This window comes from Natrix helvetica (genome assembly GCF_964273705.1).
Source record: "Natrix helvetica genome assembly, chromosome: 1".
Lineage (NCBI taxonomy): Eukaryota > Metazoa > Chordata > Lepidosauria > Squamata > Natricidae > Natrix > Natrix helvetica.
The window spans coordinates 375,094,352-375,121,333 of NC_138548.1; the positions used below are offsets into that span (position 1 = coordinate 375,094,352).

At 43.8% G+C, this 26,982-nt stretch overlaps 1 protein-coding gene across 1 annotated transcript in view; it reads right to left on the minus strand.

Moving 5' to 3' along the window:
- LOC309383750 (pregnancy zone protein-like) overlaps positions 1-26,982 on the minus strand; it is an 81,343-nt gene that overhangs the window by 5,495 nt on the left and 48,866 nt on the right. The window contains exons 19-33 of the mRNA XM_081936590.1: positions 26,253-26,544; positions 23,027-23,153; positions 21,242-21,363; positions 20,441-20,492; positions 17,350-17,433; positions 15,933-16,109; positions 14,521-14,605; positions 10,016-10,172; positions 8,258-8,332; positions 5,837-6,002; positions 3,844-4,070; positions 3,345-3,557; positions 2,010-2,137; positions 1,624-1,714; positions 233-301 (exon numbers count right to left, since the gene is read on the minus strand). Of these exons, the coding sequence (XP_081792716.1) occupies positions 233-301; positions 1,624-1,714; positions 2,010-2,137; positions 3,345-3,557; positions 3,844-4,070; positions 5,837-6,002; positions 8,258-8,332; positions 10,016-10,172; positions 14,521-14,605; positions 15,933-16,109; positions 17,350-17,433; positions 20,441-20,492; positions 21,242-21,363; positions 23,027-23,153; positions 26,253-26,544 (2,065 nt within the window). The remainder of the gene's footprint in view (positions 1-232; positions 302-1,623; positions 1,715-2,009; positions 2,138-3,344; positions 3,558-3,843; positions 4,071-5,836; positions 6,003-8,257; positions 8,333-10,015; positions 10,173-14,520; positions 14,606-15,932; positions 16,110-17,349; positions 17,434-20,440; positions 20,493-21,241; positions 21,364-23,026; positions 23,154-26,252; positions 26,545-26,982) is intronic.

Sequence of the window (26,982 nt, forward strand, 5' to 3'; positions counted from 1 at the left end):
GGAAAATATACCTGCCCCAGAGTGTACATCTTTGTGTAGAGAGCGGAAGCTGCCATTGACCAGAAGTAGAGGATGTGGCACATTGTATCGGCCACTTGAAAAAAAGCTTGTAACTCCTTGCTTCCCAGAAAAATAAGGACAAGGAGAAAGGAAGAGGTCCTGCCTTCAATTTTATCCCCTTGAGTGGATGCTCTTGTCCCCTCTTTGGGCGCTGCTCCTTATCCTTACTCACCTCATCCAGGTATAGCAGGACATGATTGATGTTCACTTCAGTCTTCTTGATCTGACTTTGCTTTTCGAGCTTCAGGAGTGGAAACATTTGAAAAACGGAAAGAGGTTTAGTAGCATTCATAGTCATACTGTTGGACTAGGGGGCCATAGAAACAGAGTTAGAAGTGATCTTGTAAGTCACCAAGTTAAACCTCCCGCTCAGTAAAGAATCCACCGCAAAGTTGTGGCTAACTTTGGATTGGATGGGTAGGCACAGCATTTCATATCATGAGAAAGAATGGCAGCTGCTATTTTCATTGGGGAAAATATCAATATTCAACAAATCTGGTTTAGCATTCTTAATCCCCATTTCCAATCACAGGAAGTTCTCGATTTACAACCAGTTGTTTAGCAACCATTGAAGGTTACGACACTGAATGCACTGAATGTTTATCAGAAAAAAAAGTTGCTAAAAGATACATATTTATACATATACATACATATACACACACATATTTGTAAAATGGGAGCATTTACTGCTTTTGGTTTTCAGTGCCCAGCTAGGGTGGATCCTACATGTTAAATGCTAAATTTATTTGATGACTTTTTTTCTCCTTTTTTGTACACTCTTCTGTTATTAGTGTTGAATGTGTGCTTCTGTTTTCTTTTGTTTGATTTGCTTTTCTGTTTTGTATTTTATCTTTTTATGATATATGATATATATATAGTTGTATTTGTACTGATAAATAAATAAAGGGAGACTTCTGCCTGCATGGCTGATAAAAAAATAAAGGGAGACTAGTATAGATCTATTTCGAGCTAATTAGCTCTCATCAGCTAGCATACCCTTACTGGGATTTGAACCTGGGCTGTATTATATCTTAGGCAGGAGTCTTAGCCACTAAGCCACAGGATCTCCTCCTTATCAGTTGAGCCAGGAAATAGGTATGCATTTGTGTTACAACCCCTGGTATGCCTAAATATGGGAGGAAGGTCACTACTCCCTCTTTCTGTCCTTCGGCTCATCACAGAAGACCATGCAGGCAGAAAACCATATTTTTATTTTTAATGTTGCCTTTTTATATTTGTGTTGTATTTGTACTGATAAATAAATAAAGGGAGACTAGTATAGATCTATTTCGAGCTAATTAGCTCTCATCATCTATAATATATATATATATATATATATATATATATATATATATATATATATATATATATATATATATATATGTATATATGAAAGAAAAAAGGTTGTAAAATTAGGTACAGTCAAATGTTGACCCGTTTAGTGACCAGCACAACTTGCGACCATAATTCTAAGGTTGATCGCAGTCGTAGGTCGAGAATTACCTGCATGGAGAAATACAGCACTGAAGGTTTATCGGAAAAGGGAACCTGGAAAAAAAATACCTTCTTTACACTGGATTTCACCGGGATGTATCCAGACAGCATCTTAATCTGGACAATTGCCATATTGGAAACCGGACGTTGGCCAATGTAACTGAGAAACCAAGAAAGGAGAGAAGACGTGTGACTCATTTTAAAGCAAGGAATACAGTAGACAGCTTAAGGCCAAATGCTGCCTGTGGGTTCATAAAAGCTTGGCCGTGCCCTCAGGGCCTCCATCCAATGTTGCCATTAAATGGAGCTTCTGGAATGCGGAACTCTGGCCTTTCAGAAAGCAGAGGAGGTGAGTAGCAGCCTTCGGACCCTCAGACATGGTCCATCCCTGGAGGAGATGGGCCTGTATCTGTTCAAGGAAGGAAGGCTCAGCACCCATCCAAGAAAGAGATTACCTGACATTCATGGCAATGTCAAAAGTGACGTGAGCTTTGTCTCCTGTGCAAGTCTCGGGAACGGTGTGCACCTCCAGCCTAAATGGTGCCTCTTCTTGCTTTAAAGGGACGTTGTATTTCAAGGCAGTCTGGAACAGAAAGACCATCATTTGGGGACGTTCAACACTCCCGTGACAGAAGAATGTGGGGCGTATGTAAAAGCGAGAAAAATCTGGATTCAAATAGACACACTGAACTAGAGGATTTAAAGATTAATATACAATTGAGACCAGAGGCTTTTCTTTGGACCAACAGTCGGAGGAGAAGTCATGGAACTTTATTGTTGTACATCGTACATCGTTGTACACCACATAACAGTCATGTGCAAGCTAGGGAATAACATCTGAAGGCCCGTGTAATATTCTAATGTTCAGAAGTTATAGTTTAATGTGTGGCAGAAAGTGGACTCTGTGTTTTTTTTCCAAATGCAATAAATGAGATTCAATGTGTATAGTTTTAGAAGAGCTCTCTGTGTGTGTGCATGTGTGTGTGTGTGTACATATGCATACAGTTTATACAGTAGATAATGTATCTTGTGTGCGTGCCTAGACACACTATACTATATAATATGTATGTACACATATGCCATATATACATAGGATTAAATAGAATATTTTGGATGTTTATTAGTAAATAAATAGACAGAGAAATTATATCTCACTGAGGCCTTTCAGGCGAGGAGAGGCCAGGCAAGGCGCCCTTTGACATGAGTGATATCAAGTTGGCCACACCCACCCGGTCACATGAACACCAAACCACACCCTCAAAATAGGCCACGCCCATAGAATAAGTAGTAAAAAAATGTGAAACCCACCCCTGTTCCCACGCCATGGCTGTTGGTCTGATATTAATCTTGGAGTTTAATCTACCCTCATCTGAGTGCTGATTGCTTTTTGTTCCCTTTCCGGGAACAAAATCAAATTGCACATGGCAATTCATTCCCTCAAGACCTGGTGATGGTCATTAACCCGAATGGCTTCTAAAGCAGGATTGGATGCATTCACAGAAGGCAGGTTCCACGTTATTTCTGAAATGGGGACAGGAGCCCCCCCCCCCATGCGCCAATTTGTGGGCGAATTAGAAGTTCTCTGGCTGGCCACCATGAGAAGCAAAATGCTGGTCTTAAATGGCCTAATCTGACCTGGCTGCTCAAAGATGTTCTCCATCCCTTACTTAACTTGTTCCCTTTCTTCATGCCTTTTCTTCTCAACTTGCATTCCCATAAGTCCATTGGGAACCCAAAATAGATCATTGCTAGGCAGCGGCACTGGTCTCTTCTCTCACCAGGGCACTCACCTGCATAAAGACGCAACCGGTCACCTCAGCCTTGTAGTTCCCTGGCACTTGGGGCAGATCATGGCACTGGAGCAGCAGAGAGTTGTGCCTGTCCACATGGAATTCTGTCAGGACAGCATCTCCTGAACTCAAGGTCGCTCTGGCATCCATGCCATCCTTGGAATAAGTAAGTGCCTTGTATTGGGACAGAGCCTCGAGAGCCACTACTGTATCCTGCAAGAGAAAGCAAAAGAATGGAATGGAACGGAATGGAACGGAACACTGGAAAACCTCCAGTGATGGAGTGCCCACAATTTCTGAAGGCAAGCTGTTCCACTGGTTAATTGTCCTCACTGTTAGGAAGTTATCTCTCTTGAATGACACACCTCAGCTGGTCATCCTGGGAGCTGAGACTCCGGCACATCTGGAGGCCATACCAAGGCATATCATATCACATCAGGTTCGTTTCCAATTGCTCCTTCCTACAATCCTCTTGAGAATTTGTGAGGAGCAAACATACCTGTGTAGAGGAGTATCCTCCGTTGGGATTCTGTTGTTTGGTCAACCATTTGACAATGGCAGATGCTGACGTTAATTCTTCCTCAGAGGGGGATGGTTCTTTTTTCAGTAAAGCAAGGAGCACGTAGGAGGTCAACTCCACTTCAAAGGATGGAGCACGTGCGGAGAGTGGAAAATCAGACCTCTGCTTTGGCTTCCAGGACCTCTCCCAGTGGATAGAGCCATCCTCTTCAAAGAGAGAAGTCAACTTTGGGTTACACACACAGTCCATCCACCGAGACATATCAAGTTTTGACTGGTATCTGTACAAAAACATTTGGCCTCCCTGGTATCAAGCCCTAGGCAACTGGACAACAGGAGAAGCACATTCCAGGTGGACCTCAATGCACAACTGGTTACTTAACAATTGTTCAAAGTTACAAAGGGTCTCCCCACAGCTACTTACAACCAGTTTGGGAGTTACAAAAGTAAACCTACGACCACAATTAAGCCCAAAACTTATGTCGCTAAGATGTCGAGAAATTTGTTAAGTCAGTTTTGCCCCATTTTACGACTCTCCTTGCCACAGTTGTTAAGGGTATCACTGCAGCTGATACATTAGTAACACGGTTGTTAATTGAATCTGGTTTCCCCATTGACTTTGCTGGTCAGATGGTCGCAAAAGGGGATCCCATGACCCTGGGACACTGCATCTGTCATAAATGTGAGTCAGCAGACCAGCATCCCAATGTAAATCGCGTGCCCATGGGGATGGTGCAATGTTAGTGGCAGCAAAATGGCCATAAGTCACTCTTTCCAGTACTGTTGTAACCTCCAATGGTCACTGGAGGCTAAAACATATGAAGAACGGTTGCTGGAACTGGGTACGTCCAATTTAATGAAAATAAGGACTAGGGAAGACATGATAGCAGTGTTCCAATATCTCAGGGGTTGCCACAAAGAAGAGGGAGTCAAACTATTCTCCAAGGCACCTGAGGGTAGAGCAAGAAGCAATGGGTGGAAACTAATCAAAGAGAGAAGCAATTTAGAACTAAGGAGAAATTTCCTGACTATGCGAACAATTAATCAGTGGAACAACTTGCCTCCAGAAGTTGTGGCTGCCCCAACACTGGAAGTTTTAAAGAAGAGATTGGATAACCATTTGTCTGAAGTGGGATAGGGTTTCCTGCCTGAGCAGGAGGTTGGATTAGAAGACCCTTCCAACTCTGCTATTCTAATCTAGATTCGATTCTAAATACTAAGCAAACTTTTGTAAGTCGAGGGCTACCTGTACCCACTCACACCTCCATGGTCATGCTAGGTCACCTTTTGGGTGCTTGGCAACCAACTCACCTTTATGGCTGCTTGCAGCATCCTGTAGTCATGTGAGAGCATGATTCGCGATGGCTTTTGCCAGTTACTAGTATTTTTACTTCCAGTTGCTAGCAAAGAACTAGAAAATGGATTCTCTTCACCACCAGTATGTTTACTTAATGACTGTCATAACATAATGATCGTAACTTTGAATCAAGTCACCTGATGCCTCAATGCAATGACTTTTAATCATGACTCTGGGCTCAATTACATTGAGAACTACCTTTAAACAGATTTCACTGACCTTCAAGCCAATAAGACACCCCATTTACCACCCCATTATAAGGTGTTGAGTGTCAACACAATGCTAATGTGAGAGACAGATTCATTCCATGACGGCCAGAAGGCATATCTTCTCCAGCTCATCTGCCCACTTATTTCCTTCCAGTGGTCATGAAGAAATTATTCAGGGAATCAGTGTATGTTTCCATCCTCATATAGTGAGATGGGCAGCAAATATATTTAATTAATAAATAAAGTATAATTCTGTATGCAAAAAAAACCTGGGGTTATAGGCTTGACTGGGGAAGGGGAGGGGGTGTCCAATGAACATTATTCTTTGCACGCCAATAAAGTTTGCTGCAAATTTCCAATTTCTTTGGTGGGTACCTAATTTTCATAACAAAGAACTCATTTCTCACCATCCTTCACAGCTACTTTTAGAAGGGAGTCCAGCATTTCTTGCCTCTTCTCCTCTTTCCCAGCCAAAGCAAAAGCGTACGCCAACAGAGCCCGAGGATAAATGTGGATCTCTTTTGCTTCAGACGCGTTCTCCAGGCAAACTAAAGCATTTTGCACCACAGAATGCTGCAGAGGAGAAGACGTGTAATGGAAGTCAATATAAGCAGTATACAAAGCATATTCATCTCCACCTTCTATTACTAGTGCTGTGGTCATTTGTAGTAAAGCCTAAGCGAAAGTTAATCATCATGGAAATGAGATGTTTGAGGAAAGCTACTGGACTGATCAGAAGGGATAAAATAAAATAAAAACGAGATCGTAAGAGAGAGAAATGGAATAGACCCAATGTTAAACTATATGCAAAAATGGCAAATTAAGTGCTCATTTAGAGAGAATGTATTGAGATTCTGTCTATACCATTGAAGCATATACAAAAAGAGAAGGCCAAAGAATACGATGCAGACCCAGAAGAAGATGGAGACAACCAGGGGTGGGATTCAGCCAATTCAGACCGGTTTGGGTGAACTGGATGCTAATTTTACATCTGGTTCGCCAAACTGGTAGTTGGAAAGACTGGCTGGCCCCGCCAACCCAACCCCGCCACTCCCAGGAGTCTCCACGTGGCAAGTTCATCATGCCAAGTAAATGCAGGGCCCACATAGAGGCTCTGGGAAGGCAAAAAATGGGCCTCTCAGAAGTCCAGAATTGAGCCTGTTTCCGGCTTCCGGATGGCTGAGGGATGCCATTTTCGCTCTCCCAGAGGCTCAAGGAAAGCAGAAAAACAGACCTCACGGAAGTCCAGAAATGGTCTTGTTTTCAGCCCTCCGGAGACTCGCGGAATGCCTCCAGAGCCTGGGGAGGACAAACCCACACACCCCATCATGGTGCAGGAGGTGGAGTAGACCACACCCCATGGCCACACACACCCAGCAACCAGGCACAGAACCAGTTGTTAATTTTTTTCAATCCCACCCCACCCCTGGGGACAATATCAAAACCACACAACAGCAGCATCCAATAACAGGGATTGAGCCAACCAAAAATGCAAGAACCAGAACTTTGTATCTCCTTCAACACTCGAAATGGAGGAGGGGGAGGAGGAAGGTCCCTGAAAGGAGATTGTGGAAAAACTCAGGACCTCAGCAAAGCCCTGTGATGAAATTGGCTTTATTATTCATTTAAGTTGTTCACTAAAACAGTCTTCACAACAATACACCAACAGCAAGCTGATGGTCTAATTGATGCAAGCCACTTGTTATTTTCTTCCTCCAAGGAAAAGAAAGAACCCAGAAGCTCAGGATGAATGAAGAGCACAGAAATGTCAACCCTTGCGCTGCTCATCTTGGTATTTCTGCCGCCTGAGCCCCTACCAGCTACTTGCTCTTCCTACATGCTCCTGTGTTTTTGGAACGAGCCTTAGCAATTCCAAGTCCAAGATGAGAATGCTGGTGGGTCAAGCATGAGAGGAGCATGAGCAGGCAAATCAAGATTGATAATGGCGCCTCTGTTATTTGCTAAAAGAAGCCCCTTCTTTCCAGTTCACACAAAAGCCCTTACAAAGAAAGTCAAAAAGGCTTCACCCTAATGTGTTGAAAGGCAACATGGCCCTAAAGTGAAAGCTGCTGATGTTGTCAACACCCTTTCCTGCTCCTTTCAATAAATCTTGCTAAAGAAGACTGTGAACATCTTCCTTGGAATAGGAATGCCCTGTTATACTACACACTTGCCAAAGTACCAGCCTTGTTATAGGACATACTTGCACACTTCCCAATGTGCCCCACAGGAGGTTGAGCTGGCTTCACACCAAAGAGAAAGTCGAGCGGTTCTTTCTGTCGCATCACCCAAGGCCCTCTCCCTTCCCGGAGCTGCCTCGCAAATAGGCACCACAACCGAAAAGGTTCAAAGCTGTCAGAAATCTGATTGCCTGCCCAGAGCAACAGGTTGTCTCCTCACCAAAGTAGTGCCTATCTATTTAGTTGCATAAAACATGCTTTTGATTTGTTAGGTGGACAGAAGCTAAGGCAAGTGACAGGAGTTCATCCTGCCACCGAGGGCTTCAGTTCAAACCACCGGAAATGAGACCATCTCTGAGATTAAGCCACTGAGCCACCGTGCCTCTTAATTGATTGGAGAAAGAAAAGGACATAATTAATTGGAGAAGAGGAGGGATAAGGAAGACATAATTGGGTTTATTCAGCTTATACGGTTACATTTTGGGTTCACCAGACTATGACATAGCTTTGCATGTGCCATGAAGCTGGTCAGATATGGTCTATTTCAGTAGCCTAAATGATTGTGAACTCCGTGACCAAGTGGGAACTTGAACGTGGATTTCCTCACTTCTAGTTTACTGAAATCGTGGTTGCACTTTGCATACTTACGGTAGGAGGTAGTGGCACTTCCAGAAACGCAATGGTGATGTAAGTTGAAAGAGTAATCAGGTCATCAACTCCCCCCTGCAGAAGAGAGAGAGAGATCAGCTGTACCTATTATGCAAAGAACTTCCACCATCTTCTAGCACCCCTCCAATCTTTCCAAATCTATATGATATCTCCCTCACAAGAAATCATGGTGTCTTGGGAACTGAGCAATAGAGAAATCCCAATGGTGCTTTTTTCAATAGGCAACTGGACTTTCTTGTCTTTTCTTTTGAAGACGTTTCACTTCTCATCCAAGAAGCTTCTTCGGCTCTGACTGGATGGTGGGGAATGGTAGTGTAAATGGTTACTGAGTAGTGTAAATGAGAGTGGAGTTTTCTTGGATACAGGAAGTTTTCTGCCCTGTGTCCCTTCCCTGTTGAAGACAGGCGCAGGCTGTTGAGGATGAGTCTGTCCTGTCTGCCTCTCAAACTGAAGCGCAAATGGTTCCTCTGTCTCCAAAGAAACTTTGCCCCTGAAAAATCATCCTTGGGCTGAAGATACTCTCGTCAGTTTTTCATGTAAAATGTTACATCCTGACTGCTGAATATTCTCGAGTCTTTCTGTTTTGTCAATGCTGTCCTTGTTCATAAACAGAAAGACAGCACATGTTTTCTTCCAGATTAGAAATCCAGAGTAATTCCCGATCATTCTCTATGTGGCCAAACCAACTCAATCTGCCTGTATCTTCAATTCACATTCCTTCTTGAGCTCGTTAATTTAAAGATGGTTCTACTCAGGGATGGGTTCCTGCCAGTTCTAACCTCTTCTATAGAAGAGGTTCCACAAATCTACCATGCTGTTTAGAACTGGCTCCAGCTCCCTCCCCCCGCCCGTCCTCACATCATCAAGATGAAGAGTGAGAGGAGGAATTCTGGGAGTTGAAGTTGAAGTTGGGGTGCAAGGGTCTTGTAACTTGGCTGCTTTAAGACTTGCACACTTCAATGCCAGAGTTTCTGAGCTAACGTGACTGGAGGAGGAATTCTGGGAGTTGAAGTCCACAAGTCTTAAAGCTGTCAAGTTTGAGCACCCCTGGGAGTTTTTTTTTCTAAAGGGTTAGGGGTGCGAGGGTCTTGTAACTTGACAGCTTTAAGACTTGCGTGCTTCAAATGCCAGAGTTTCTGAGCCAACATTTTGGTTGCTAAGCAATAGCATTGTTAAGTGAGTTTCACCACATTTTACAAGTTGGCCACGCCCACCCAGTCCCATGGGTGGGTGGCAAGCCACTCCCACAAAGCACGCCACACCTACAGAAGAGGTTCTAAAAAAATTTGAAACCCACCACTGGTCCAAAATTACAACAGCCTTGGAGACTCCAGCTTTCAGTGCATCCTCAAAATTACGACTCATATCACCCACCCCACCGCCCCACCCCACAATCCCATGAACAGAATTTGGGCACTTGGCAACTGGCTTGCATTTACGACAGTTGCAAAGTCTTGTGAGATCACAATATGCAACCTTCCTGGCCCATTTTGGGCAAAAATTGAATTGGGGAAACCAGATTCACTTAAAAACCATGTTGATTTGTTTAACAAGTGCCGTAAAAGTGGTCGTAAAATCAGGTTGGCCACGTGATGACTTGCTTAGTGACTATATCATTTAGGGTCCAAAATTCTGGTCCGAATTGTGGTCATAAGCCGAGGAGTATCTGTAATCCCAAAATACCCTATTCCCATTTCCAAAGACACGTCTCCATTTTCTCCCATCCGCCTCTTGTACCTTGAGGTCATTGTGAAAAAGAGATCCGGTGCTCCGAAAGCATCCATTATCCTCCTGCTGCCGTATCAGGAAGTTCTGAGCTTCGTTGATGTGCTTGTCTTCCACAAAGATTATGTGTCTCGCCTGAGCAAAAGATTTCAGCACGAAGGCCGTCAGCCTGCAAGACAGCCCAGAACACAGGAGAACCTCATTTTTCCTTTTCTAGTTCCCAAGATCCTACAATCTTCAGCTATCTTGAGATTGGACAACCCATTGAAGGAAGGTTTCAAGAAAGTTAGGAAGGCAACTATAATGGGGCAATCAAAGCCGCCCTTTTCACCAGCAATGTGGTGGTTACACAGTTATAGGCAATTATCTTCACCTTTTTTAAACCATTCCTGAGTACGTACGCTTGTACATTTACCATGTTTCTCTTCAATCCTGCATCCTTGGTAGGGAGGAGTGGACCATTTCCCTGCTGTATGAATTGCATCCTCCCCTTTTTAAAAACATCCCTCTAGAAATTGGGGAAGTATCTCCTGGGGACCACATAAATATGTCTGTGTGACGTTATTGGCAGCAATAGGACACTGTCTTCCCATTGCTTTCTTCTGGAATGTTGTCTCGACTTCCAGGTTTAGCCTAAAGCTGTGATGGCGAACCTATGGCACAGGTGCCAGAGGTGGCACGCAGACACCCCCCCCCTCTCTGTGGGCACACATACTGTCGCTAGCTGCTGGAGCAGCGGAAAATGGCATGAAAACAGCCAAAAATGCCCAAAAAACAGTCTGTGTTTGGCCCATTTCCGGACCGTTTTCAGGCCGCTTTTGGCCATTTTGCAAGCTGCTTTTAGGCTGTTTTGGGTGCTCCAGAAGGAAAACAAAAAATGGCCCCCAAATGGCCTGAAAACAGCCTGGAAAACAGCCTAAAATGGCCTGAAGAACAGCCTGAAAACAGCCTGAAAACAGCCTGAAAAATGGCCCCAAAACTGGCCCAAACACAGGCAGGTGCGCGCCGGCCAGCTGATCTTCGGTTTTCATGTGCTCCAGCGCATGTGCATGCATGCACATACCCTTTGGGGCACTTGGTTTTCAAAAGGTTCTCCATCACTGGCCCAAAGCCATGGGATTTCCTAGTGGTTTCCCATCCAAACACTAAAGCGAACCAACCTTACTTAGTTTTTGAGGACAAGTGTATAGTCAAGGCCAGCTAGGTGGTGGCCCCATTTCTCTCTAATACAGTGGTTCTCAACCTTGACAACATTAGATGAGGTGGACTTCAATTTCCAGAATTCCCTAGTCAACATGTTCCCAGTGGAATTCTGGAAATTGAAGTCCACCTATCTTAAAGTTGCCCATGTTGAGAAACGCTGCTTTAAAAGGTGAGCCACAGTCTGTTCACCGTCATTCAGCTGCTCAGACTCCATTGCTGCCCTAACCCTCTTTCACCATCGGTGAGTTGGTTTCGGAAAGTGGAGCAATGGCTGGAAACTCCTCCCTTGAACTGACAACAGTAAACAGGGCATATCTGAATTTTAACTCTGCATGTGTTTCGCTAGGAGGAACTGGAATTTTACACCAGAAATCCAAATCACAAAAGCATAAAGTGGAAATACAATGACGAATATCTAGAAAATTAGACAGGATATTCCTGCTCTTAGCCCTTTGGTTATATCCTTCTAGGTCCTTTCTGGTCCTTCTAGATCAGGGGTGTCCAAACTTGGGAACTTTAAGACTTGTGGACTTCAACTCTCAGAATTCCCCAGCCAGCCATGCTGGCTGGGGAATTCTGGGAGTTGAAGTCCACAAGTCTTAAAGTTCCCAAGTTTGGACACCCCTGTTCTAGATAGATCAGACTTGGAAAACCAAATTATGAATATTACAATCACTTTTAGTATTCATAATTTTAGTGTTACTAGTGTTACAGTAACAGAATCTTGCAAGTCTGAATGTCCCTGTCCCTACCCTGCCATAATCTACAAGAGAAGTAAAGAAGGGCCAGTCTGAGACATGTTCTAAAATTACACTTCTGCTTTGGACTCAGATTTCCTTATCTGACTGTTGTCTTGATTGCAACTTTTCCTCCTGCCTCTCAAGTTTATTCTCATAGCCCATTATGGGAAGCCCATTACTGACTTACATCCAGTGACGTGCGGTGAGGTTTATGGCTGGTGAGGCTGGTGACATCATCAGGAAGGCGGGGAATGGGACTACGTGTGCTGGAAGCGGAGGCTGCCTCCGCCTCCAGCACACGTGATCCCATTCCCCGCCTTCCTGAGCATGCTCCGCCGGCTCGCGCTCCGCAGTCCTCGAAAGCAACTGGGGAATGACGAGAACCTTCCTGCCTCTGCTGGACTTTGCGCAAGTCCAGCAGAGGCAGGAAGGTTCTCGTTCCCCAGTCGCTTTCGTGGCTTCGTCATCTGGGAGCGCCGACAACATTTCTGCCTCCGCAGCTCCCGGGCGCGGCCGGACGGATGTATATAATATTATAATATTATATATATATATATATAGTATATAATATTATATACTATTATTTCATGAAGAGAGGTGAGGCTCTGCCTCCATTGCCTCCCCTGACCGCACGTCCCTGCTTACATCCATTTAATTAGTGAGCATTCCAAATTACAACGGCACTGAAAACAGTGACTTACAACCGTTGCAGCAACTGCTCATATCTATGATGGTTGCGGTGTCCCAGGGGTCATGTGATCCCCTTTTGCGACCTTCTGACAAGCAAAGTCACTGGGGAAGCCAGATTCACTTACCAACGGTGTTCCTAATTTAACAACTGTGGCAAGAAAGGTTGTGAAAGGGGGCAAAACTCACTTAACAACTGTAACAGAAGTTTTAGGCTCAATTGTAGTTGTAACTCGAGGACTACCTGTAGAAATATTTACTGTATAACGTTCTCCACAAGTAAAGGTAAAGGTTCCCCTCGCACATATGGGCTAGTCATTCCCGACTCTAGGGGGCGGTGCTCATCTCCGTTTCAAAGCCGAAGAGCCAGCGCTGTCTGAAAACGTCTCCGTGGTCATGTGGACGGCATGACTAAATGTCGAAGGCGCACGGAACACTGTTACCTTCCCACCAAAGGTGGTCCCTATTTTTCTACTTGCATTTTTACATGCTTTCGAATTGCTAGGTTAGCAGAAGCTGGGACAAGTAATGGGAGCTCACTCCGTTACACAGCACTAGGGATTCAAACCGCCAAACTGCCGAAACTTTCTGATCGGCGAGCTCAGCGTCTTAAAGCTATTGTCATGATATGACCCATGGTACATAAGCTAATGTCTAATTTTTGATTAAAATTACAAAACTGAGAATGATAAAAACATCACTCATACTTTATGGAATCATAGAATTAGATTTGGAGGCCTTCATTTAACTTGGAAAGGACCTTTAATTATTTCTCATTTGATGGAAAATATAAACTTACACTGTGAGAACCTGGTGGTGTGGAAGGGATGTTTTGTACCTGAATGAGGGGTCCTTGGTGCTCTCTGAGCTGGCTGGTTTCCTTGCAGACGATTCATTATCCAACTAGATAACATCATCAGTGCTGGTAAGGATGGAGGTTTGCTCTCAGTTTATATCAGGGGTCGGCAACCTTAAACACTCAAAGAGCCATTTGGACCCGTTTCCCACAGAAAAGAAAACACCAGGGGCCACAGAACCCTCCCCGTACCTGACTATTTCCCAAGCGCCCACAAAACTAATATTTGTATTTTGTTTTCTTCTGAAACTTTTCTTTTCTTGGATTTATCCGTAGTTGGCCTACAGGGCTTGAAAAGTTCAATAAATTGCGTGTCGGTGGGTGTCGCACATTGCTGGTTGTGACACATATTTTGAGCAACAGGGAGCCACAGTAGAGGGATGAAAGAGCCACATGCGGCTCCAGAGCTGCAAGTTGCTGACCCCTAGTTTATATTCTGGTGTCTTGTGGGTGGGGGTGGTCTTAAGAGATTCTTTGGTTGGGCTCTTTGGTAGTTTCTTAATTGGGGTATTGTTTACTTGATTGTTGGTCTGAGGTTGACTTTGGAGATAATCTATGCTGATCTGAGTGCTGCTTACTGGTGGAGAGGTGCCACCGGGCTTTTGGGCTGGTCGTTTGTCTCTTTGGCGTAATCTATAGATGTTGTTAATGTCTCCGTGCCTATTGATGGCTCATTTGTCAGAGTGCCAGGCTTCTCGAAATTCCCTGGCAGTTTTGGACTTGGCCAAGTAAACAGCTCAAACAAAGAGTCTCTAAGACCGCCGCCACCCAAAAAGATAGGCAAGACACCAGAATATAAACGGACACCAAATGGACACACTCCTTACTGGCACTGATGATGTTCCCTAGTTAGGTTAATGAAACGTCTACAAGAAAACAAACAAGCTCAGAGAGCACCAAAGACCCTTCATTTCAACCCTGAGCTACAAATGTTCTCCTTTATGGCTCCTGAATTGTTTGAATGTTGATTTGGTTAGTCCATCTTTGTTGAAAGTTTGAGAACCGTGACCTTAGGAACAAACAAATCTTACCAAGTGCTCCCTGCCTCTACGATATTTCTTGCAAAAGCGCTGTAAGAACCATCGCGATGCTTGAAGTTCATTTGCCTTTGATAGCCTGAAGTGGAAGAGGAAATTTAGAGGTGAGCTGAGCATCCTGTGCATTTCCAAACCCAACTGAAATATTTCCTTCAAGTTTGTGATTCAAGATACAGAAGGATTGTGACAGATTTGAACATTGGGCGCTATCTAACAAAATGAAATTCAATGGTGATAAAAGTAAGGTTCTACATTTAGGCAAGAAAAACAAATTGTAGAATAATAGTAACTGTGAGAGGGATCTAGGAGCTCTAGTAGACAATCATTTAAATAGGAGCCAGCAGTGTGCAGCAGCTGCCAAAAAAGCCAACACAGTTCTAGGCTGCATAAACAGAGGGATAGAATCAAGATCACGTGAAGTGTTAATACCACTTTATAATGCCTTGGTAAGGCCACACTTGGAATACTGCATTCAGTTTTGGTCACCATGATGTAGAAAAGATGTGGTGATTCTAAAAAGAGTGCAGAGAAGAGCAACAAAGATGATTAGGGGACTGGAGACTAAAACATATGAAGAAGGGTTGCAGGAACTGGGTATGTCTAGCTTAAGAGAAGGAAGGACTAGGGGAGACATGATAGCAGTGTTCCAATATCTCAAGGGTTGCCACAAAGAAGAGGGAGTCAAGCTATTCTCCAAAGCACCTGAGGGCAGAACAAGAAGCAATGGGTGGAAACTAATCAAGGAGAGAAGCAATTTAGAACTTAGGAGAAATTTCCTAAGTTAGAACAATTAATCAGTGGAACAACTTGCTTCCGGAAGTTGTGAATTATCCAACACTGGAGATTTTAAAAAGAGACTGGATAACCATTTGTCTGAAATGGTGTAGGGTTTCTTGTCTAAGCAGGAGGATGGACTAGAAGACCTCCAAGGTCCCTTCCAACTCTGTTATTCTATTCTATTCTCTGCTATTGCAGGATAACTGTCCAAAACAGCAAGCCTTTGAGCAATAGTTTGTTTGTTTGTTTGTTTGTTTATGAGATTGTAATCCCTCATCTACTACTTTTTTATAAGAAATTCAAAAGGGAGAATATGTATGATATTCCTTTCTTGTTTTATCTTCCCCACAACCCTTTTCTAGTTTACCCAACCAACCTTTTGAGGTGAGGTGAGGTGAGCCAAGAGTGAGTGATTAACCCAGAATCACTCAGTCATTCTTTCATGCTCAGGCAGTACTAAAACTCACAGTCTCCTGGTTTCTAGGTCAGCGTACACCAAACTGATTCTCTATATTACTAATGACTGAGACTGTCGATATCAGTGACTGATCTATCGAATTGAGACTTTGAAAGTTCCCAACTGCAATTGGGAAAGAATGAGAGGAAAATTCCTGTGGGGTGCTTCTCACCAGCCTCTAAGTATCCAATGGCCTTGGCTTTGATCTCCTCCGTCAGTTGTCCAGTGCTATTGAGATATTTCAGGATGTAGATATTGGGGACAAAGAGGGCCATGTTTTGTTCCCCACAGCCGTAGGGCATCTTGAGAAGCTGATTGAGGTTCTTTATCGCTCCTCCTAAAATGTCTCCTGAAAAAGGGAAAGAAGAGGCCATATGATAGAGAGGATCTTGCCAACTTTGATTCCCCCCTCAAAAGACGCCACTGTTTGAATATCCAGAGAAATCTACCCAACTTTCTTGCAACCCTTGTATCAGGTCCCAGAAAGCTGCCCTTCCGAAGGGGAGGGGGTTGCCATCTGGGGCAAGATACTTTGCATGCTTTCACTTTTGCTGTAACCATGTGTGATTTAGGGAGGGGGACCAAGTCAACATGACGGACCCCTCCCAGCCAGCTATAGTCTGTTACCAAGGTTGCGGCATCCTGAGGATGAACCGTTATCAACCTAAGGCCTTGGAGTTTTCAAAACATCTTTGCGGTACTGTATTAGCTATTTTGGAACGGAGGCCATTGGGCTGAGGTTTGAATGGGAAGAGTAGCTTAACGCTTTGTGTGGGAACTTCAGATTCCGCCTGACCTCTCTGCCATCACTTTCTCTCCGCAAAAGTTCCTTTTGAAATGCCAATTGTTTCAAGACTCATGCCTTCCTGAAGAGGTAGCTGGGGCAGGTCCTTACATTTATCCCAATGCCCTAAATCTTCCAACCGCAGTGATTATCCAACATGCTGGAATACAAGTAGTCCTCGTCTTACAACCATGATTGAGCCCAATATTTCTGTTGCTTTGCAAGTGAATTTCCCCCCATTTTATTACCTTTCTTGCCACCATTGTTAAGTGAATCAGTGCCAGGGGTTGGCTTAGAAAGCACCCAGCCCAGGCTTAATGGAAAACCGTAACCATGGACCATACAGATAATCCTCACCTTATGACCACAATTGAGCCCAAAATTTCCATTGCTAAGTGAGATCGTTTCTTGCCACAGTTGCTAAGTGAACCACTGAAGTGGTTAAGTTAGTAACCGAGTTGTTAAAGTGAATCTGGCTTCCCCATTGACTTTGCTTGTCAGAAGATCGCAAGAGGTGACCACATGACCCTGGAACACTGCAACCGTCATAAATATGAGTCAGTTGCCAAGCATTTGAATTTTGATCACGGATGCTGCAACGGTAATACACTAGGTGTGAAAAGGGATCGTCCCTCAATTTTTTCAATGCCGTTGTAACTTCGAACTTCGAACATCACTAAACAGACTGTAGTAAGTGAAGGACTACTTGTATATGGAATTGGAGCAGCTTCCAGACTGACCCAGGAACCTTAGGTGGTAAGGACAGAATTAATTTCCAAAATGTGTAGCATGGTATCTCACTTACCCAGCACACAAAAGGAGGCTCTGGCTGAGCCTTCTACAACATTCTCCGGTAACGTCAGGGGAAAAGATTTGGACTCGGGCTCTCCTATAAAAGAGAAGCGGAAGTTAGATCATGGTGTACCTGGCACTGCTATTCTAACTGGACTCTTGGTTTATGTTCTTCTTAGAAAGTGGAGCTGCAATAGGGATTTTAGCAGGAATCAAATTGTTCAAGAGACCACTTCCAATATTTATATCCTTTCTCCCCACTCCTTCCTAAGGAAGATCTTAGAATGTGCGGAGAGGGACAAATTACAATAATACAATACAATACAATACAATACAATACAATACAATACAATACAATAGCAGAGTTGGAAGGGACCTTGGAGGTCTTCTAGTCCAACCCCCTGCCTAGGCAGGAAACCCTATACCGTTTCAGACAAATGGCTATCCAGCATCTTCTTAAAGACTTCCAGTGACGAAGGAAATACAAGGAAAGGAGGAATCAGAATACTATTTAGTTTGGGGGAAATGGTACAAATGGTTAGATGATAGAAACAAGAAATAGGGAAATGCAAAACTAGGATATAGTAGAAGAATTAGGATATAGCGATAAGAAAGGAGATAGGACATTCTCTCAAACTCTATTTTCATTTGTTGGGTGTCAAGCTCTTTGTTTCCCTTTTGCACGCCCTCCACCACCACCCCTCATCTCAGCCGCCCCCTGCTCCAAGAGATCCAGTCTCTATGAGTTCTTATTAATTTTTTCCTGGTTGCCTCTAATTTCTTCTTTCATGTCCTTCAGTTGTTTCTTTATTTCCTCTTGTCCCTGTAGAATTTGCTGAAACATTTGGTGAAACTCCAAGTCCGTAGTTTTAACTTGCTTAAAGGCTGTCAATGTTGATTGTGTGCTCGGACTTGAGGTTGCAGATGTCGGGGCAGAGGCAGCAAAGCCAGACTTTGAGAGAATGTCCTTCTATCTTAGGTTTCCGAATGTGATGGAGACAGATGATGAAAACATTAGGGATATCATGACAACTATCTTGGCTGAGTATACTCAGAAAGAAAAACAACAGATGGGGTGGGAAATAGACCTGGTTTATAGAGGGAACTCCGCATATGCTAGAACACACAATGTCCCCAGGGAGATACACATTAAATTTCTTAGGAAAAGCACAAGAGATGAAATTCTGAATACACAAAGGGGACAAGCCCTGATACACAAAGAGAAGGAGATAACCATACTGAAACAGATCCCCAAGAAAGTGAGGGAGAAAAGAAAATATTATTCGCAATTGGCGAATAAATTATACCAGAAGGGGGTGTGGTTTCGTTGGTTGCTGCCTGAAGGTATGTTAATATTCTGGGAGGAGACAAGGGTCAGAATTAATACACCCATAGAGGCGCAGGCCTTTATGGAAAAAATAAATTACTCCTAGAAAAACCAGAAGACATCCCAGTAGATGCACAAGACACGGGAGGGGCCGGAGCACTGCCAACAGGGGGAGATGGGGCGACATCAAGAAAGCTCAGATCACACAAATAAGTGAAAATCCACATGACATAAATTGATTGAAATCACTAATGAATCTACCACACTGACTATATGTTATTATATAATATTTGAATGCTATGCAAATGTACACCATGAGTCTGGAGGGGGGGTATACCTACCGCAGTTTGCGGCTGCCACAATTTGTAACTTTCCCCATACCTTTTCCTTTTGTAAAACACCAAAAAACCAATAAAACTTTGTTTAAAAAAAAAGAAAGGAGATAGGAAAGATAAGTTAAGATATATTAACGAAAAAAGTATCTATAATATAGGCAAAATGATAGTCCGATATAAACGGCTAAGTATAAATAACTAAGGAATAGTACTTGAAAAGGAGTAAGAAAGAAGGGGGCCACGAATGTAAAATTGGAATGTATAGGAGGGGAGATATTAACTATAAAGATACGCCGATATGAAACTGTTGTACGATGGAATGTTTAAATCCTGTGTTGCTTTAAGTGAAGGGGGTTCTTTTAAAAAGAGCATTTACAATAAGTTAAAATCTGTGCCTACAGGGGCAACCTGCCGATCCTGAAGCTGACATATGTATATCCATATTCTGTTGCAGCCATTTCCTATACTTTTCTAAGCTTTCTATAGATATTCTGCAAAGGGATTTAACAGTGCTTCAGGATCACCACATTTCAGTAGTAGGAAAGGGGGGGTTGTGGGGATAAGGATGGTTGTTACGGCTAGGTGACATTCTTTCCCATGGGAACTAAGAATATGCCTGCAGATGGCTGAAGGTGGAGTTTGGAATCACCGGACAGATGGACTGTGAGCAGATTGGGAGAATGTGACTATGGGGGGAAGTTTCAAACTTTTGCTTTCTACTGGGTGTAATTCCGGGGTTTGGTCAGAGCCAGAATTACAACAAGCCAATTTAATAGGCTCCTAATAAAGAGACTAAGACACTGAGCTTGTCGATTAGAAAGGTCAGCAGTTCGGTGGTTTGAATCCCTAGTGCTGCGTAACGGAGTGAGCTCCCGTTACTTGTCCTTGCAGTTTGAAAGCATGTAAAGATCCAAGTAGAAAAAATAGGAACCACCTTTGGTGGGAAGGTAACAGTGTTCTGTGTCCCTTTCGCTGTTTAGTCATGCCAGCCACATGACCACAGAGATTTCTTTGGACAGCGCGCTGGCTCTTCGGCTTTGAAACGGAGATGAGCACCGCCCCCTACAGTCGGGAACGACTAGCACATATGTGCGAGGGGAACCTTTACCTTAAAGAGACTTCTAAGAGAAAGATAGAGCCGTGGTGGGTTCCTACTGGTTTGGAGCAGTTCAGCCGAACCGGTAGTGGTATGGTGGCCTGGGTCTCTGGAACCAGCAGAGACCCAGGCCTGCCACACCCCCAAACATGCCCCCCATCGCCAGCATGTTTCTGCGCATGTGCAGAACAGTTTTCAGTCAACTTCTCATGTGCAGCAACGTGCGATGGTGCAAAATGCCCTGTCAATGAACCGGTAGTAAACCGGTTAGGAACCCAACACTTAGATGGATGCCTTGCATTTTTTAGACTGAGAATATATTACTTGGAACCTTGACACAACGTACCTGGTGCACAGAGAAGAGAGTTGAATACCACTTCTTTCTCGATCCCTTCAGGCTTCACCGGAACAGAAAGGGAAGGAAAAAGGGAGAGGTGAACATGAGAGTTAAAGTCATTTAGAAAAATCGCTGTGGACATAACCTCTGAGTTAAGCAGATGAGCCCCAGAAACAATTAATGAGAGAGATGAACCATCAAGAGGAGCATTTAGAATTCCTATCACTGGATAGCTCAACACAGAATCGCTTTGTATTGTTTCCAAACCAGGTAATTTCTGAGGGTGAAGGTTCGTTCTCCGAGCTTGTGGGTAGGTTTCTGAACTTTTCATTGCCAGGCGAGGTAACATCTTCAGCAGATTCTAGGGGATATCAGTGTCATAAAAACCCTTTTCATGTAAAGTCTTGACTACTCCCTTTTTCTGCCATTTGCTGGCTTTCTAAAAAGATCTCCTTTTTGTTGTAGTCATTTCTGTCTCTTTGGTTGCTTTCTTATAGTAGCCATGTTTTCTATTGTAAAATTCGTAATCCAAAGGAGAAGAAAGTAAAAAAGAGGCGGGGGGAGAGATAAACAGATCACTAACAAGATCCCTTCAGATGTCCTCCCAAGGAGCAGCACTCTAGAGCTCAGATAGGTAATCTCACAGCTTCTTTTCTTGATCTGGGAAATTCTACTAACTGGGATAAATTGCTGGCTGTTGGTAATTTCCTCAGAATCACCTCTGACATTTAGCACAGATATCCACCATCGCTTTACCCAGACCTCTGTGTCCCCTCAATACTCAGCCTGGGTTTAAAGCATCCCACATACCTCAACTAATAGTGACTTGATCACGACGTCTTTGTTTCCAATGGTGGGCACCTCCACTACTTCATTCCCGCAGAACTGATTTGAGGTCACGGCCTCTGCACTTGCTTTGAGGCTTATCTCCCCTGGAAGAGAAATGGTTCACCTCATTACAATATGCTACTTTTATGTAGTAATGGCATGTGAGTGGTGTGGTGGCCTAGAGGTGGAGCGCTCACCTCACAATCAGGAGGCTATGAGTTCGAACCTAGGGAGAGGCAGATATTTCTCTCTCTGGGCATAAGGAGAATATATCTGCTGAAAAAACTCTGCATTGGCAACAGAAAGGGCATCCGTCCAGCCAGGTCAGGAGAGGCAGGGGAGGCAGAGCCTCACCGCTCTCATCATGGTCAGGGGAGGCAGGGGAGGCAGAGCCTCACCGCTCTCATCATGAAAAGAAAAAAAAGGTGGAAAGGCACACGTGGTCCGATTCCCTGCCTTCCTGAGTCAACATGAAGGGGACCGCGGAGGCAGCCTCAGCCTCCTGCACACGTGGTCCCATTCCTCGCCTTCCTGATGACGTCACCAGCCTCACCAGCCATAAACCTCACCGCACGTCACTGCGTCCAGCAAATGCTCAGCTCCGTTCAGTTGCCCAGACTCCACCCCACAAGGGATTATTGAAATCATTAAAATATGAGGTCAAAGTTGATTCAGCCTTCCATCTTTCTGAGGTGGGTAAAATGAGAACCTAAAATTGTTGGGGGAAATATGCTGACTCTGTAAACCGCTTAGAGAGGGCAGTAAAGCACTGGGAAGCGGTATAGAAGTCTAAGTTCTATTGCTATGATGGTGATGATGTCGTAAGGATATGTAGAAAGGACCAAGAAAAAATTGGGCAAAGAGAACTTGCCAAAGGGAAGTCAGATAAGGGACAATAGACCCTGCAGCTGGATAGCGGGGAGATGCAAGAGGATCAGAAGAGACCCTCTATAGCATTGGTGATTAACCTTTTTGGCATCAAGTGCTGAAACGGGAGCGTGTGCATGCCAAAAAGGCACCAAGTGGCAAAATACACGCATGCCCATGCGCACATGTGGGAAACTGGAAACTGAGCTTCCAGTTTCCCGGTGCATGGATGCACGCCGGCCACCTGGTCTCTGCATGTGCACAGGAAGACCAGCTGGCCACCATGCGCTTGCATGCCAGGAAACTGCTCTTCCAGTTTCCGATGCTCTCACAGGGGCAAAGACTAGCTGGCTGGCGCATGCGCCAGAACCCTGAAGAGCAATGAGGGACAGCTGGCGGGCCCGGAGAGATGGCTCTGCATGCCACTTCCAACACGCGTGCCATAGGTTCACTATCACAGCTCTATCGTTTCTCAGGCTGTAAAGGAGACAGCGGGAGAACTGAAGTTTCAGACTTGTAAGACTCATGTCAGCCTTACTAGGTAGATTGGACAGGAAACACAACCTGATGCACTAATTCTATTTGACTGTAAATCTACATTAGTAAAATCTTGTACATTTGAAAGTACAGATCTCCCACTGTCTCCTTTACATCCCAAGAAAATAGAGAGGGTGTCTTCTGAGCCTTTTGCCTTCTGTGCACCTGTGGGTGATGCAGTCTCCTAGCTGACCATTCCCTACGCAATGTCTCTTTGCCCAGTCTCCCAAGGTCTTTCTCACATACATTACAATCCTTAGGAGGAAATGATATAATTAAAACTCTGCTCCTTGATTTACTTTACACATGGAGGGAAAAGATCATCTTCTAAGTAATGGCTCCACTATTAGAGTTGCCGCTTACCTAGAATTTTTGGGGTCATCATCCATGACACTGTTTTTCTTCCGTTTGCACAGATACAATAGGAATCCTCCGTCTTCTCCATAGGAAATGCCTCAAAGTCATCAGAAGGAGTCAAAGATATTCTGACCTGTCCATTTGGGGGGGGGGGAAATAGTTCAATGGGAAAGCTATACATCCCCCCCTGCAGTTCAGAGAAAACCTCATAATCATCATTTCCCATGAGGCCCCTGTAAGCATTTCAAAAGGCCCTGAAAACCTGGTGTCTTCAGCAACATTGGGGATCCCATGGGGAGCCTGCACAATGGTCATACAATCATTAGGTGAATATTTTTTCCCCGCCCCAATTTTGCTTTTATTTATTTCTTTTTAACACCTGTGATAGTGTCTGAATATTTTTTTGCTTGTTGGACTTTTATGCCACCATCTTCCCTATACATATACTCGCATATACACACATACATATACATATATGAATGAATGAATGAATGAATGAATGAATGAATGAATGAATGAATGAATGAATGAATGAATGAATGAAAAGGATAATGTACAGCCTGTTCAAAACTCTTTTATTTTCCTAGAAACTAGGCAATATGCTTTGAAAGGTTCCATCTTTACCTATATCTATATCTTTTTCAGGCTAAGCTCAAGAACAATTCTGCCAGACTTCAAGTTTTTCTCTGCTTATACACAATAGACAGAATCTTGCCAGACTAAACCCTTACCATTCCCAGTCTAACAGGTATATCCTGGGAGATTCTAGGGAGTGGCTATCCAAAATCTCTCTGTCAGTTATATTCCTTCATAGGATATTTGGCCTGCCACACTCTCTATTATTTCATTATGCTGTTTCATTAGTGTAGTAATTGGGAGGGGGAATAGAAACGAGTAGAATTGTGGAATGTGTTGTTGTCATTCCTTTCTAGAAGCCCAAGATCATCTTTTGACTCCGCACCTCTGCACCTGACCGGAACCAGCTGGGTGGAGATGCCAGCGTGGCCGAAGAAGATTGGCCAAAGATGGAATCAGAGGTGGAAGATTGTGTAAAAAGCTGTGCTACTTGTGCAACGATGAAACCGCTGCCAGAGAAGTCCCCTGGACTACTACAACAAGTGGCCAGCCCTAACCGACCATGGGAGGAAGTTTAGACCATGTGATGGGTTTATGGGTGTGGGGATAAGATTGTGAACTTTCAACTGGGTGGGATCCCAGGAAGCTTTAGATTTGGGATTTCTACAGTGATGTGCCAACATGTCTGTCTTATTAAATTGGAACTTTAAGGATAACTCTGCCTTGGACTCTGATTTAATTCTGCATGATATTTGGAGCACTGACACTCTCTCTCCTATCCCGCTCTAAGCTGTGGTGCCTCATTCCCCCCCACTTTCTAGAATATGCCCCGCCTTCCTGGGAAACTGCTACTTCATGATAACCCAACTCCCCAACTCTCCCTCCATATGCACCATCTCTCATAGTCTTTTGTGAATAAATTATCCCTTGGAACTGGTTGAATTAAAAGTTAATCATACTTCCATATTGTAGGCATGAATGTATGAGGACGGAAACAGCCAGGCTGGTCCAAGTATTTTGTTGCAAAAGATAAAGAATTATGCATTATGTAGTATTATGTCCCAAGTCTTGAATCATAGTACATACAGAGCACAGTTATTCTAGTGCTTGAAGTCAGAATCCAACAAACTTCTCTTTGCTATTCTTGGTAAAAATGACCAATTAAAGAACTCAAAAAGGGGGATCAATCCAGTGGTTGGGTTGCTCCAGGTTCGGCCCGGATCGAGCGAACCGGTAGTAGCGGCGGCAGGAAACTCCGCCCACCTGTCCGGATGCATCGCGCAAGTGTGCGCACGAGCAAACCAGTAGTAAAAAAAATGGTAACCCACCACTGGATCAACCCCATTCTGGCTAATGGTAAAGCCAACCACAATCTTCTGGGTACAACCTACACTCCCTCTGTAAGTTCTAATTCATTTCCCCCTGTACACTCATGACTTTCATGGCTGTATTATTCAGTAGAGAAGCATCTGCTAGAGTAGCGTTTTCAAACTCAGCAACTTTCAAATGAGTGGACTTCAATTTGCTGGCTGGGGAATTCTGGAAGTTGAAGTCCAAACATCTTAAAATCACCAAGTATGGAAAGCCAGTTCTCTGGCAAAAATGGGAGCGAGAGAAATACACAGTGTCTTAAAGAAACATGAATGCTTGAAATGTATAGAATCCAGTGGGTAGTAGGGTTTTTTGGTTTGCAAATTGGGGCAGGAAAATTTCAGGTGATTTTGAGACCTTGAATGCAAACAATGGACAGTTAAGAATTAAGCACCTGAAGGAAGAAAAAAAAGCAATGGATGGAAACTAATCAAGGAGAGAAGCAATGCCTGAGAATGAAAACAATCACACCCCAAAACAAGAGTTTCAAACCTACAGGCCATGGGCTGATTATGTCACATGCTGGCCCCACCCCCACCCGGTTTAGCAAAGAGGGGAAAAGTCCTGATATATCACGTAATGATGCCGTGATGACACAAGCTTGACACCCCTAGTCCAGAATGATATAGGCTCCTGCTAGAAGAGGGGGATGTCATGCCCCAGCATATAACTTTTATAACTGTTGTTGCTCTCTAGCCCCATCTAGTGGCCAGTGAGACAATTACCAATTATATTGTTTGAAACTGACTCAATCTCTTTACCCATCAGCCTACACTCTCAAACAAGTGCCAGACTCCATTTCCGTTAGCATTTGGAGAAGGCAGAAGCACAAAGAAAAATCCATCTTAATCTGTGGCACATAGTCATCCAAGGACAAACTCACATCCCAAACTATTGGTGAGATTTAAATTACTTGTATTTATTGTTATGCAGTAACTCAATACTAGCAGTAACTCAATACTGCCTAACTTGTATTTGGTTCTCATTGTATGTATTCCTATTTTCCCCATTTTCATCATATCCTGTTCTTTCAATAAAGCATTGATCCATACACACAGTCTGTTTTGTTGGAGGATAGGTGGGTTTAGCTGCATGTCTAGCTGCACACAGACTAACATGTAGTAAGGACAGAACAGGGGGGCTGGCCTAGAAGATCTCTGAGATGTCTTTCAACTCAGTTATTCTGTTATTCTGAATTGGAGCAAATAGACTTGGACAGACAAAGAGGACCAAGCAATTTCAAGACTACAAAGGGATCTCACAGCAGTCATTAAACGCTTCTTACCCGGATGCAGTAAGTCAGGTAGGAGAAGACAGTAGCCTTGAGTGGTAAGGCTTCTCCTCGCACCACGGAGTACGGCAAGGTGAGTTCAATGAAGAACGGCTGGAAGGCCCTTAGAGAAGTGGGCTGGGCCAGGCCAAAGCCTGTGTCTGCTGAAAGACAGAAAGCTCCAGCTTTCCATTCGGTGATGGTGTCCGGGATGGTCACAGGAACAGCAATCTCTTCGGGTTCTTCAGATACATCACTCTTTCTTCTAGACCTACGGAGCTGAGAATGGCTATTTCCTTGAGAACCACTGAAGGACACAAGAGAATAGAAAGTGAGGGAAGCAGTCAACTACAGGTAGTCCTCGACTTACAACCATTTGTTTACTGATCATTCCATGTAACAATAGCATTGAAAAAAGTGGCTTATGACCTTTTTTGCACTTACGATCATTGCCATCTCCTCATGGTCACATGATCAAAATGTGGACACTTCCCACAGTGAGAAACGAATGGCTTTGATATTTATCGATGCACAAAAAAGCGTTCGACAATGTTAAATGGGATTTTATGTTGTTCCAGTTAAAGTACATGGAATTTGGTGAAAACTTCATAAATATGTTTAAGGCCATTTATTGCAATCAAGTGGCCAGAGTGGTAATAAATGGGGATATAACACAAAGCTTAAAAATCCAAAAAGGCACAAGGCAAGGGTGCCCACTATCACCACTATTATTTATATTAAGGTT